At 36.0% G+C, this 15421-nt stretch overlaps 2 protein-coding genes across 3 annotated transcripts; one reads left to right on the top strand and one right to left on the bottom strand.

The window, feature by feature from the left end:
* LOC18774394 lies at positions 1808-5876 on the top strand. 2 transcript variants are annotated; one of them, XM_007207316.2, is made up of 7 exons: positions 1808-2052; positions 2335-2764; positions 3497-3688; positions 3817-4056; positions 4243-4460; positions 4728-4982; positions 5101-5876. In XM_007207316.2, exons 2-7 carry the CDS (start codon positions 2353-2355, stop codon positions 5329-5331), a joined length of 1548 nt encoding a protein of 515 aa, XP_007207378.1. In that variant the 5' UTR covers positions 1808-2052; positions 2335-2352; the 3' UTR covers positions 5332-5876. The 2 variants fall into 2 exon arrangements, with proteins under 2 accessions (XP_007207378.1, XP_007207377.1); XM_007207315.2 differs by having other exon boundaries at positions 1809-2052; positions 2348-2764.
* Positions 6031-8415, bottom strand: LOC18772543 (mitochondrial import inner membrane translocase subunit TIM14-3). Its single transcript, XM_007207443.2, has 3 exons — positions 8224-8415; positions 7470-7648; positions 6031-6566 (listed from the first exon to the last, which is right to left on the bottom strand). Exons 1-3 carry the CDS (start codon positions 8224-8226, stop codon positions 6410-6412), a joined length of 339 nt encoding a protein of 112 aa, XP_007207505.1. The 5' UTR covers positions 8227-8415; the 3' UTR covers positions 6031-6409.

Genomic DNA, 15421 nt, shown 5'->3' with positions numbered 1-15421 from the left:
CCAGGCTGGGATAAAAAAAAATAAGGTCCAATGAATCGGGCCGTCTAGTAGCCCGATATAGGCCGGGCTTGGCCCGAGCCTGCTTCAAGTACGGCCTGAGCTCGAGTTCGCTTCCAAGCATGGCCCGAGCCCACCCACTTAACTTTTTTTTTTTTGTTGTCTCAAAAGTCAAAATGTAGTAATTTGACATCTAATGTCATTGTTTAAAATTCATAAGCATATATTTGATGTCTTTCATTTTGGGGAAATTACTTGGGTCCTTATTAATTAAACATATCAAATACAAATTAATTAAACAACGTTGGACTTAAAAGAGATAGAGTCAAAATTAGATTATAGGGTTAATATCTAATCAGTACATATGACATATACGCTTATCTTATAATCAAAGCAAGACGTTTCTTCACAATGGCTTTTGCAATTCCATGGTGCCCGTCATTACTTATTCATTAGGGATCAATGGCTTATCAACCATTTGTAAAAAGAAATGCTGCCAAGTTTGCAGGATAATAGCTTCTGGGTTGACACTGGAGATGTGACTATTTCGTTCGTCCACGACAGTTGGGAGGCACATGAGAAGGCAGCCAAGGAATGTGCTAGGAAACGAGTGTGCAAGGAACGCCATTGTGGTGTGTAGAGTGATTGCACGGTGCATTGCTCATTATCATGCACATGGGCTCATGTTTTGTTTGCAGCTTCCTTAGATACTTGAAAAAAAAAAGAAAGGCAGGTTATAGTTGAATTTACATAATTTGGGCAAGGAAAACGAAATGGGCTTTAGTTGATGGCCTGTTTGAAAAAGTGGTATTGTGAAAAGAATAATAATAATAATAATAATTGGGCTTTTGAAAAAAGAAACAATTGATTTTGGGCTCAAGCCAGAACTGACCAAAAACAAGGAATCGAACTATGTATGTTCGGCTCAGCCCAATATCGTCGTGAACTCTAAATTTAAGAGCAGCTGAGAGCCAAAACGCGCCGTTTGGTTAAGACGGAGATAACACTAGAGTTGTTACAAGTTTGCCATTCGAGCTCTCGTCCCAATACAATTCCTCGTCACTGTAGGCGTATTTACTAAACACCCCTCATGAGGTGCAAAAGACAAACATAAAATAGCAAAAGCCTACCATCTCCCCGTCATCTCTCACCCTTCCATTTAATTAAAAAAAATATTCTAAACTACTCTGAACAAATTTAGGTTAGGGCAAATTTATGAAATTGAGAGGAAGAAAACAAAAGCAAAAGTCTCTCTATCTCCACGTATTTATAGTCTCTGGTCTCTGCGTCATCAAATAAAACGTAGTAAATTCATTATCTTAGCTAACTCATCTAACCTCTCCCTGCTCACCGTTCCATTTACTAAAGAGCAAATTATATTACTCACGTCCCTATAAAAGCACAACATGCCAACGGTTGAGATCGGACAAAATATAATTCAGGCCTTAAGTTTTTTTTTTTAAGGGTATTTTCTATTGATATGGGCGATAACATATTAAACTCACACATACTACATTGATATTAAGATTCGAACCTAGAACCTTATCTAAGAGAATAAATACTACAAATCACTACACTAGTGAGTCCTTGCACCCAGTCTTAAGTTAGAGAGAAAAAAGATTAAACAGAACATTCCCATGTCACATGGGCCCAGCAACGTACACTGCACCGGCAATTCCAGGTGGACAGTGCGCAGAACCACACGACACGCACCACCCGAACCGGTTGCCAGCCGTTAAAAGCACGGCGTGGCAGTTGCCGACGTGGACGCATCGCAACCGTCAGTCCCCGCTTCACACCTAAAAGTGTCCTCATCAACGGCTCTCGTCTTCTTCGACTCTTCCATCTTCACGCACTGAACAGATCTTTTTCGTATAAAGAGAGCTTGCAGAGGACTAGTGATGGCGAAGAGCTGAAAATCAGTTAATAAGTCAATTTCAATGAAAAGTTGAATGATATGTATCCGTAGATATACGATTCAGATCAAGAGTTTCAGAGGAACCAACATTTTCAGTGTTGGAAAGTAAAAGATAAACGCAGCTGAGCTGAGCAGAGGTGCTTTTGGCTTTTCTCTTTTTATTTTATTGAATATATTTTTTTTTTTTTACTTTTTCTGTGTTGGTTTCGATTCGGTTTGAATGGTGGTCGGTTCTTTTTTTTTTTTCTTTTTTAACAAAAATGAGAATAAACAAAACTTGCTTGAATTTCACGCTTGAAAAGTTGCAGTTTTGACATCATTACCTCTGCATCTCTCTCTCTATCTCATATTATATATCTGGATGTATATAGTGCTCAACTCCATTGAAACTTCTCAATGATTCTCTGAGCTCTCAATAGACTCTGTTTTCAGTGAAAATGTCGGAGGTAAGAGGATCGAACTCATGGCGGGACGAGCTAGCGAGTCTGGTGAGTGACTCGGGGATACGATATGCTGCGGCCGATCCTATCGAAGTTCCGACGGCGTCGTTTGACGCACAAGCATCCGATTTCGGCTCCGGCGAATTGGAGCAATCGGAGAGCTTCAGGGATCAGATTAAGGGCTTCGCGATCGCTTGGGGTGAGATACTTATGGATTTGGGGAGAGGCTGTAAGGACATTGTGGAGCAGAACATTCTGACTGAGGACTCGTACATTGTGCGAAAGCTTCGGAAGCCCTGCGCCAAAGCCTCGGCGAAATTGAGATACTTGAACGAGTTTTTACCAGAGGATCGCGATCCTGCTCACGCTTGGCCGGTTATCTTTTTCGTTTCTATTCTTGCACTTACAGGTATATTGCTTCTGCTTCATATTGGTTTGTGTTTGATGACTTTTGAATGTTCAAAGCTAGTTGGTTATGCAGTTGTGCAAGTGGTGTGTGATAATTTTATAAAGGTTTATGCTTTTGTTGTTCAATAAATTGTTACTGATAAAGTAATGATTTCTTTAGAAGTTCGCGAAATTGTGTGATAAAGCTCTTTGATCTGTGAAATTGTTACTGATAAATAGGATTTTTAGCAGATTTTCTGCAATCTTAATACGGAGAGGACTGATATATCACACACTAAGAGTAGCAATGTATCAAAGTATCCAGTGAAGGTAAAACCTTCATTTACTGTCCCAACAAAAATTGGGGTTTCTTTCTATGCCAAAAGGAAAACTTCTATATGTGTAAGAAGTTTCTTTATAAGTTCGTGAAATAGTGTGATAAAGGATTGTTCGTATAGGGAAAGTTGTAGATCTTCACTTCAATTCCTCTATGGAGTGGTTTTGATATTCTTGTTCCCAGCCTTTTTGTATGTGTTAGAATTATGATTTCATTAATAGCTAGGATAGATTGATGTTAGATTGATGTGCTGTGTTTTAAATTGCAAAGTCATTCTAGATAGGTCAATGTTTTTCAATGAACTGCGAGCATTTTGTGAGTGGAATCTCCAAAACTTGAATTTGACTGCACTATTCATTTCTCTTCCTTCGTGGTACAAGCATGATATGATGTGTCTACATTACTAAACATGTGCAGCTATGAATTTCAGTACCGAACACGATAGCTTGGTTCGGTCAGTGAAGAAAGTGCAAATACATCCTCCTAGTGCTAGTCATGTATTGCTTCCAGATGGGAGACGATTGGCTTATCATGAGCAAGGTGTCCCAGCTGAGCGCACTCGATTTTTATTGATTGCTCCACATTCTTTCCTTTCATCCCGACTTGCAGGTAAATGAATTGCTAGCAATGCCAAATTATTTGAGGTGGTTATAATCTTGGGACCGTAATATATGCTCTTGATATAAATTTATGAACTTAACTCCCATTTTTTTCCATGTCTTCTTTTTCATCAAAAGGTATTCCGGGAATTAAGATATCATTGCTTGAAGAGTTTGGTATCCGCTTGGTCACATATGATCTTCCTGGTTTTGGGGAGAGTGACCCTCATCCAGGCAGGGATCTTAACTCATCATCATTAGATATGCTGTACTTGGCCAATGGTATTGGTTTTGATGACAAGTTCTGGGTGCTGGGCCACTCAAGTGGAGCAATGCATGCTTGGGCTTCTCTCAGATACATTCCTGACAGAGTTGCAGGTATATAAATTATTTTCTCCAAATTTATAATATTGGTTTAACTACTGTGTGGGTCCTTTACATGCTCATCATAATCTTAATTAACAGCCCGTCTTATTTTATGCTGACCCTTTTCCTCTCACCTCCTATTCTAAAGAATTCTTTAGGGATTAATTGTTTTGTTAAGAATCTTGAGTGAACTTGCAGGTGCAGCCATGGTGGCCCCAATAATCAATCCCTATGAGCCAGGCATGACTAAGGAAGAGAGGAAGAAAATTTGGGAACCATGGGTTCTAAGAAGGAAAGTGATGTATTTTTTAGCTCGTAGATTTCCAAAATTTCTCTCATCGTTTTATCGCCGAAGCTTCCTATCAGGAAAACATGACAGGATTGATAGGTGGTTGTCTCTTTCACTGGGGAAGAAGGTGAGTTCATTGTTTTCATCTTCAAAGAGTCTGCACGGTTGTTCACTTTTTTTCCCCAGAATCAGTCCCAGGTTTTATGCAGTTTTGTCTTTTGATCATACACGCCAGGATATGTTTGTGTTGATGAGACTGCTTTTGCTGCCTTGGGTTGAGTAGTAATTTCTTATTTTTGTCATCGTTTAAGACAAGTACTCACAGACCACTTTGTGCATGTCTAGTTGAATTGAGTGCACAAGATCTCAACTTTCATAATCTTGATATTTGCAGGATGAAATTCTAATTGAAGATCCAAAAATTGAAGAGTATCTGCAAAGGGATGTGGAGGAGTCAATCCGCCAAGGGAGTATCAAACCCTTCATAGAGGAGGCTGTGCTACAAGTCTCAGAGTGGGGTTTTAGTTTGGCAGATCTTCAAGTGCAGAAACAGTGTCAACAAAGAGGCTTTCTTCGTTTATTCAGGTCTATGTACAGTGAGGCAGAATGCGTGCTGACTGGATTTCTAGGCCAAATACACATATGGCAGGTTGGTGCAAAAGCTGAAATTCCCAACCAAGGACATAGAATTAATCTAATTCATAACGCATTCATTAACACGACTTGGCTTTTATATTAATGATATATTTCTAATAAATGTTGCACAGGGAATGGGTGATATGATAGTCCCACCAACAGTGACCGACTATATAGCACGGGTTTTACCTGGAGCTTATGTGCACAAGCTCCCAAATGAAGGCCACTTCTCCTACTTGTATTTCTGTGATGAATGCCAGAGACAGATTTTTACTACTCTTTTTGGAAGCCCTCAAGGTCCAGTAGAAAAAAAGGTCGCTACAGATACAACTCCATCGGAAGGCAATTCAGAAGAGATATGACATCAACAAATGCTTGATTCTGTCACGGCCGTTTATGATATATTGGTTCTTTTGACTTGGAATTCTGATGTACATAGCATAGAATTACTGCAGGTTACTCCTCTGCTCAGGGGAGAACAAAATAGAGCTCGAATAGTTTTGGAGGCGGAGCATGAAATAGAGTTCGGAAAATTTTGGAGGATTTTCGCTTTGGACGATAAGATGATGAGAAGCAACAGTGCGACAAATGTGTATGGTTTTTTTCTCTCTTCTAGGGTGGCACGGTTTTTCTCACCCGCCATCATTCACGAGTGACCCATGTTGTAGCCAACAGCAAATATCAAATCAAATTTGATTCTACCGTTGGGACTTGTTTTCCTTTTTTTGGGTTGATAACTAGTATGATCTTCCGGATCAGCTAACTGTTAAACTTGAAGGCCACGAAAAGTAAAAACAATACCAAGTTTCAAATTCAGTGGTGTTCGCTAGACATATTCCATGAATGTCGTATTTCATTTCTTTGACAAAAATAAAAAGCAAAGCTTTCAGCTTTCATTTGGATGCAATGCAGATTTTGACTGTTGAAAGTAGTGCTTTTATACAAATTATAGAACTCTAAATGCAATGCAGCTTTCAGCTTAATACTCTCAATTTTGCTTATGGCACTTTCATTGCGAGTTTATATAGAAATTATAAACTACTAAACTGGTAGTGCCGAAATCGCTAAAATGACTCGAGCCAAATGGAGTCTTTTGGCTATTCCATTACATGATCGTCTGTTAGTTACAGTCGCAAGGAAAGGGTTTGTTAATCACATCTAGGTTTGAAGATGTGTTCACGTACTTTAAAATAATTGACAACCTCTCAATATTTCCCACAAGCTTCGGCGTGACGCTAAGCAGTTCATGAAATTAAAGGTACTAGACTTTCAAAGAGGGTCCAACTACAGAATCCTCAATGTGTAAGTTTATGGCTACTGAAACCGCCTGTTGATATACAATGAAAATAATTGATCCGAAACGGAGATGACACATCTGAAACTCTCTATGTGAAACCTTAACAAACAATGGCTTTGGAGCATTCAGACAAGTCAACACCATCAAAATGCAGAGCCCATGCCCTTGGATCTTCCAAGCAGAATATCTTTAGCTTCATTAATTTTAGATGCAAGGTAATGGCTACCCCCTGCATCTGGATGATTAGCAACCATCACCCTCCTATGCGCTTCCCTGACCTTGTCTGTGGGGGTACTTTCCCTGAGAAAGCAAATATAAAAATATATACAACTAAATACATCATGCATAGAGGATAAATGCAATAAGACGATGAAACAGCACCCTACAGCTTGCATTTTGTCTCAGACTTCCTGCTTGAGACTTGCTATAATTGAGCAGGGCTGACTGTGCATGGATTGAGTTCATGTAATTGTAAAGATATTCAAGTACGATTTTTCGATAAAAGAATGAGCTTATTAAGATCAACACTTTGGCTCATTCATTTAACAAGCTGAGCTCAATGTAATATGGTTTAAGCTACTGGGAAATCTACTAGTACTATAGAGAAAGCCCTCTAAGGGGAAGTCAGAAACATGCCATTTAACTCTTTTAATTTTGAAAATTTGTAATTTCCTGTCTTTTAATTACTCCAATTAAGAAAATTCTTGTCAAGAACCAGGGAAGCATGTACGAGGCCTAAAGTACTAAGGTTGAGTTTGTTCAGGAGTCACAGAGAACTCGACCACAGACAATCGACTTTGTGTAAGCACCAACAATCATTCCAAAATTCTATTTGAGCACAAGGTGAGCCTAAAATCTATTGGATGTCACTGAGCAGCGCCTCAAAGGTCAAGCAATGACATAGTCAGTTTAAATTTAAAACAAACCCTATTGTTAAAAGACCGTTGAAGAATAAGGGCACATATTTGCAGAGAAGAAATTAACAAAATTCTCGATTCTAAATAACAGACAGGCTTGCACAGAAGGGTGAAAGTATCATGTTCATCCCTTTAACAATCAATTTTGCCTAGGCTCAAACCTACCAAGGGCACATTTTGAAAGATAAGATAGCCCTAACCCCAATAACAGGCCATATTTGTGAAAATACTAGCAACGAGAGCATATACATATATATATATATTTCAAAAAAAAGCCAGGCGGTACCTCACTCCAAGTATGAGAGCTGCTTCCCTTCGTGTCATGGTAGATTGAAAACCACCTTCGTAAAATTTACGCAGCCTAGCTGTAGGTGGTCTTGCTTTGAATGCTTGCCAAGCCTGAATGCTATATCTACCAGCATAAGCTGCGGCAGCTACAGCGATTCCTCCGATCAAAGGTGTGACCTGTTGCAAATTTTATACATAAGCTTCACTGGTTGTGTCCACAATATTGTGCAAGCAAAAAAATTAACTCGCAACTATGTGCAGTTAACTCTTTCTTGAGAATTTATCAAACAGTTATAAATTTAACATAACAAAAAGCAGAAATTTCGAACTCAAACATGGATGGTACAATACCTCAGTTCTAATTAATCAAACTTAAAAAGATAGAAAGTGTTCCATGATCAGTACCTGTAGCCCATTAAAACTAAAATTCTTAAACTCCTTGGTTCATTGGGCACAAATAACTGGAGTTTAATTAAATCCCACCGCAGTAATAAACATATAATCCAAAAACTGACTTCTTTTTTATTATTATTATATCAAAAGCTTCAAAAAATTTCAGCTCCCATGGCAATTTATCGGAAATCGAAGATGGGTTTAGCTAAATATGCCCTAATCTCCACCCAAATCAGATGCAAAACCCTATGTCAGAATCTCCCACATAATCAGAACCCTCTAAATACAACAACGAATGAGAAAGAGATTGATACATCTAAAGAAAAATATATGAGAAAGAGTGAGATATTAATACTCACCATATCTGTAGATCTTTCGAGGTCGAAGAAACTGCTCCGTCAGCCAAGCTAGGGTTTATTGTCTTTTCGAAAAGTAATTGTCCGGAACGAAATAGATACTTCAATTACAAACGAGAACTCCGCCGATAAACTCAACCCAGGTACTTGTAAAACAAGCCAAGGGAAATATAAAAAAACTAGGAGGGGGTTTTATACGCGGCCCAGCCCCTTAACTAGGGGTGGGCATGATTCGGATTGAATCGGTTTTTGTTCCAAATTAGAACCGATTCATTATTATTCATCCGATTTGATTCGGTTCAATTTTAATAATAAAAATTTCAAAAACTATCCGGTTCGAATTGAACTAATTTCGATCCAATTTTGATTCAGTTCGGTTTTGAACATGATTATAAAAATTAATTTTTCATACAATTCTCAACTGAAATATTATTATTATTACTTGAAAATTAACAAATTATTCAATTTCATATAAAAATAAATATTAAAGTTAGAAAAGAGAGATATTTTGAAATTGAACTTGGAAAAATATTAGTTTTTTTGTTGTGAAATTAAAATTTTAGCATTAAATATATATATATATATTAAAATTATATATTTTTTAATTTGACCGGTTTGGTTGGGTCCGGTCCAGTTTTTGAAGACATGGAATCGGATCAAAAACTTGTTCGGTTCAAATTTTGACTTTTTAGTCAACTCGATTTTTTTCCGGTTTGATTCGGTGAGGTTTGGCTTGAATTTTCAGTTCGCTGGTTTAAGTGCCCACTAGAAGGAAAAAGACTTTCTTTTCTTATTTTTTTTGGTTTAACGTTTAATTAATTTTTGTTATTTATCATATTTTGAAGGGAATTTTATAAGGGAGAAAGAGAAAGATAATGTGGGGAATTTAAAAGATTAAGAAGGGTAAAATTGGAAAATTTTATTGGGTTTAAAATTAGGGAGCTTGGAAAATTAATAGGAAGTTTACTATTGTGGTAGATGATAATTTAATTTTACCTAATTTAGATAAGATCAATGACTATAATATAGTATCCAATTTTACAATAATGTAATTAAAAAACTTTAAAATTACAAACATCGACACTCTAATATTTTAACAAATTTATTTCAAGCAAATCACACAACGCCACATGTCCAACGACCCAACTCCGGCTGCGGCCAACTGCCAATTGCCCACCGCCATCACCATCGCAGGTTGCCAGTCCCCAAGGTTCTATTTTTATGTTACTCTTATTTTGGTATATTTAGTTTTATAGATAGAAACTACAAAATAATTTGTATTTTTATGTTACTATTATATTGGTGTTTTTATGTTTATATAATAGAATTTGCAACACAATATGTATTTTTATGAATTATAAGTTAAACGCTAACTTTTTTAAATATGTTTTTTACAACAAAATAATCAATTAATACATTAGTTATGACAGTCTTGATCTCTTGGACTACAGGGGTCCAAGAGATTTGTGGTCACTTACCGTTGGATGTAAATTCAACGATTCACTCACTCTTGCACTCCTTTTAAGAAACTTTTTTGAACCATTGGATTAATATCCAACGGTGGATGACCACAATCTCTTAGACTCCTGTGGTCCAAGAGATCAGGACTGTTAGTTATGATATGAAATTAATTGCTAAGAAAATTGAGAAAGAAGAAAAAAAAGAAAGAAAAGAAATAACAATACAAAAGAATAAGGTGAAATACTAGTAGATATAGTATAGTTTAATTTTGTACTTTAATAAATAAAAAAATATTTAATTAAAAATGCTATGTGCCACTCAATAAAAGTTAAACTATAAAAAAAAAATTTAAAATCCAAGATAGGCAAAAATTGTGGCCTAGCTTTGTTAGTCAAGTGACAATTTGTGCATAATGGAAGTTGTGGGTTGGAATCCTACAAATGGCATGGTGTTTTGTCTAAATTTTTAATTATTAATTTAAGTAAAGGGGGTGGCCGGTGGGGGTCTGGGCAACGGTCAATGGGAGTTTGGACTGCGGCGGTAGTACATGTTATGGTGGTGCATTCTTAACCTAAAAGCGGCAAAAAAGTCTTTTTCCCTATAAATTTAAATGGGCCCATTCAATTTTGGCCTCCTTTCTTATTGGCCTATTACAAAAGAAAATTTAAAACTTATTCTCCAAACTCAAAACCAAAATACTTGATTTATGATATCTAAATTATTAAAGTTTTTAATTACTCCATACACGACTCGAATTGGACATCTAAATTTAAGAAAGCACGAGTTTGCATCGATTCACATATTTTCTCAAATAATCAAATTTAATTCAATCGGTTAATTTGTTTTATCACATTTATTTTTGAAAAATAGTTGCCTCATTATCATGTAAGTAGGAGCTCATCCATTCTTATCAATAGCAGTGTGATATATGTACACACAAAAAATTTGTGTGTTTTTTATGAATTATTTTTGCATATGTGTCAAACTGTGATTCGTAGGAAGAAAGCCAATGTTGAAGGTTAGGGGATAGCTAGCCTAACCAAGCTCATTTTGTTGAATTTAGCTTTTATAGTCATATGCATAGTATTTAACCAGCTAGCCTAAATTAGCATCTTTGGTTGAATTCAGCTTTTTATAGACATATGCATGGTACTTAATTAGCTAGCCTAACCTAGCTTCTTTTGTTGAATTCATATGTCACCCTCTTATATTTCAGAGCTCTTAGTTCTTCCCCCTAACTTGAAAAGGGATGAAAGATGAGAGAGAAAATAAAAGTACAAAACTTTACTTATGATATAATGATATATAGTCAGCCCATTAAAAAATCAAACAAATCCCAAAGTACGTACATAAATATATAGCAGAAGCATGTACTATATCCCTTAGGATAAAAGGACCTTTAACTTGAGCTTGGGTTTACTACTCTGCTCATCCCTCTTCCCGTCCTCTCCTTGAGATTTACTTTGGGAGGACATCCTTGCACCAAAAATGGGTATATATATATATATATATATATATATATATCATAGAAGCATTAGCCAATCAATTAGTATACACATAGATATAATGGCAAATTAATCATTCAAATCAAGCAACATCTAATGAACATCAACACAACTTTATTTTGGTGTTGCTTCCACCAAATCTCGACTCTCATATATCACCAGATATAAGGAGGAGTGATAACCCCTCATTTTGAACAACAACATCGCTACCTTATTGTTAGCAGCAACATCTCTCGCTCATTTTTCAATAGCAACATCGTTGTTTCATTTTTTAGCAACAACATCGCTGCCTCATTTTTCAGCTGCAACAAGCATTATGTGGGAATATGTACATTATTTAACCTTAAACCTATATAGCAACAAACTAATATTAATTCAAACAACCTCTTCATCTTCCTCATGATCATCATCTTCATCTTCTTGCATAATTGCTCGCTCCTTAATTCAAACAACCTCTTCATCTTCCTCATGATCCTCATTTTCATCTTCCTTTTCATATTTTTATACAATTGCTCACTCCTTGCGTATCAGTTTGAGTGTATAGCCCTAAAAAACAATTAAACCAAATGATATGACAAAAAGATGCACCTAGATATATATAGCCAAGCCAAACACATTACAAAAATGAAACAAATATATACCTCGTTCAAATGGTCCATGTAATCAGCGTTTGAGATGAACCTCATGGAACAATCACTGCAACAAACCCTCAGCTTCATGTGTTTGTCCCCCTGATGTTGTAAAATGTCCTACAACATACGTAGTAACCCACAAAATACCTCATTTTATCTTTCTTCACTTGATTTAAGTCATTTTTTATTCCCTTTCTTCTTCCCATTCTTTTTCTAATCCGCTCTATTCTAAGGCACAACAATTCCTTTAATAATTAATTAATAATATTAAACAGAGAAAAAGAAATCAACAAAAAAAATTAGTGAAATCTATATGAAATATTCATCTTTACTTACCAACATTGGGAGACAAATTTGGTAGAGATCTCATTTTGTCTTGAATATGAGAGAGAGAGAGAGAGAGAGAGAGAGAGAGAGAGAGAGAGAGAGAGAGAGAGAGAGAGAGGAAAAAAATATGAAAGCTTGTTTTTGGTCTCAACTACGTATAGGCCGTTGAAATAACTAGGAAGCTAAACAACTATACGATCAAAAAGCAGAGATATATGATATATTTAATATGAATGTACTTTTATTTCATCGATATCCTACACATGTATATACATCATAGAAGCATTAACCAATCAATTAGTATACACATGGATATAATTACAAATTAATCATTCAAATCAAGTAACATCCACTTAACATCAACACAACTTTATTTTGGTGTTGCTTCCTCCAAATCTTGACTCTCATATATCGCCGGATATGAAGGGGAGTGACAACCCCTCATTTTGAACAATAACATCGCTACCTTATTGGTAGCAGTAACATCGCTCCCTCATTTTTTAGCAGCAACATTGATGCCTCATTTTTCACTTACAACAAGCAGTATGTGAGAATATGTACATTATTTAAACATTAAGCTTATATAACAACAAACTAATATTAATTCAAACAACCTCTTCATCTTCCTCATGATCCTCATCTTGCTCATAATCCTCATCTTTATCATCCTCTTCATCTTCTTGCATAATTTCTCACTCTTTGAGCATCAGTTTGAGTGGATAGCCCTACAAAAAATTAAACAAAATGATGCATCTAGATATATATATATAGCCAAGCTAAACACATTACAAAAATGAAACAAACATATACCCCATTCAAATGGTCCATGTAATCAACATTTGAGTTGAACCTCATGGAACAATCACTGCAACAAACCCTCAGCTTCATGTGCTTGTCCCCCTGATATTGTAAAATGTCCTATAACATGCGTAGCAGCCCACAAAATAACACATTTTATCTTTCTTCACTCGATTTTAAGTCATTTTTTATTCCCATTCTTCTTCTCACCTGCTCCATTTCTGAGGCACAACAATTCCTATAATGCCAATTTCAAAAAACAAAAACCAAAAAAAAAAAAAAAGATTCTTTGTTCAGCTTGTAATTCAAGGATTTAGTTGTCTATCATGTAGCTTCAGGCTGGATATGGAGCACATTCTTGAATGCATCTTCATCTTCCTTTTCATCTTCTTGCACAATTTCTCACTCCTTGAGCATCAGTTTGAATGGACAGCCCTACAAAAAAATAAAACAAAATGATATGACAAAAAGAGGCATCTAGATATATGTAGCCAAGCCAAACACATTACAAAAATGAAACAAATATATACTCCATTCAAATGGTCCATGTAATCAACATTTGAGTTGAACCTTATGGAACAATCACTGCAACAAACTCTCAGCTTCATGTGTTTGTCCCCTTGATGTTGTAAAATGTCCTACAATATGCGTAGCAGCCCATAAAATAACTCATTTTATATTTCTTCACTTGATTTTAAGTCATTTTTTTATTCCCTTTCATCTTCCCATTCTTCTTCTCACATGCTCCATTCTAAGGTACAACAATTCATGTAATGCCAATTTCAAAACAAAAAATATATATTGATTCTTTGTTCAGTTTGTAATTCAAGGATTTGGTTGTTTGTTATATAGCTTCATGTTGGATATGGAGCACATCATTGAATGCATCTTCATCTTCCTCTACATCTTCTTGCACAATTTCTCACTCCTTAAGCATCAGTTTGAGTGGACAGCCTTACAAAAAAATTTAACCAAATAATATGACAAAAAGATGCATATTGATATATGTAGCCAAGCCAAACACATTACAAAAATGAACAAATATATATCTCACTCAAATGGTCCATATAATCAACATTTGAGTTGAATCTCATGGAACAATCACTGTAACAAACCATCAGCTTCATGTGTTTGTCCCCTTGATGTTGTAAAATGTCATACAACTTGCGTAGCAGCCCACAAAATAACTCATTTTATCTTTCTTCACTTGATTTTAAGTCATTTTTTATTCCCTTTCTTCTTCCCATTCTTCTTCTCACCTGCTCCATTCTAAGGTACAACAATTCCTGTAATGCCAATTTCCAAAAATATATATATATTGATTCTTTGTTCAGCTTGTAATTCAAGGATTTGGTTGTCTGTTATGTAGCTTCATGTTGGATACGGAGCACATCCTTGAATGCATCTTCATCTTCAAATGAGCTTTGTAGTCAAAGTTATTGTGAAACCTCATGTTGTATTTAGTGCATTCCTTAAAAAAGTAGTAGTGTGCCTTTTGGTGGGATTGCATTCAATGGTAAGTGGGGAGAATCTTTGAACTTATGAAGCAATTGATCACCTCATCAGTAAGCTTGAGTTGTTTCTTCACTTGTGCTCTAGTCAAATTCTTCTTCTTTTTGTCCTCAGTCTGAGCCTTAGCCTTCTTCTCATGATCAATTAATGGGTATGAATTTGCTGATTCTACTATGGTTAAAGAGAGATACGAAGAAAATATACCAAACAAACAAAATCAAGTATAAATGAGTGCTATTTTTCTTGCTAATTCTTACAAAAACAATACATACCCGCACTTGAAGGATTGAGATTGATGGGTCTCATCCTCTTTGCAAGTTGAAGAGAGAGAGAGATGGAAATAGTCTTAAATGTGAACCTGTGTGACTCTCTGTGTAATGCTTGACTTGTGCCTTGCTCGCTCTCGACCCTTTTGCTTTTGATTCCTTTCTAATGTTATTATTTTCTGATTTCTTACTTCTTACATGTGTCATTCTTTTATTGGACTTTTGATTTGTTTTTAAAATGATATTATTGTCCTACTCTGATTGGCTGAGACTCTTTTTTTTTTTTTTTTGGGTCTGAAGACTGACTGAGACTTAGAGTGAGAGTGAGAGTTGTGAGGGTCATAAGTGGGTGGCACCTCTGTCCCTTCTCTCTCTTCTCCATTGTTTCAAAGTCTCTCTTCTTTCTCTCTAGTGATTATTGTATTGTAAGTACAGTACAGTACATGACCATTAAATTCTCTATTCTCTCTCTTCTCTCTCACGCAACAACTCATGGGCTTATTTTCTAGGACAGCAAGCCAAGCTTTCATTTCCTAGGTAAAATTCATCACCTAATTCTGCTATGAAATTTCTCAGTTCCAAACAAAACATATGATTTAACTTGGTCTGCATTTGTGAAACTTTGAATTTTGAGCTGAATTTCTTTGTCTAGCTCTCTAGCTTACGCAAATGGATCGTGGTATTATAACATTGATATTAG

This window comes from Prunus persica, chromosome G6 (assembly GCF_000346465.2).
Source record: "Prunus persica cultivar Lovell chromosome G6, Prunus_persica_NCBIv2, whole genome shotgun sequence".
NCBI lineage: Eukaryota > Viridiplantae > Streptophyta > Magnoliopsida > Rosales > Rosaceae > Prunus > Prunus persica.
This window is presented reverse-complemented; position numbering and strand designations above follow the sequence as displayed.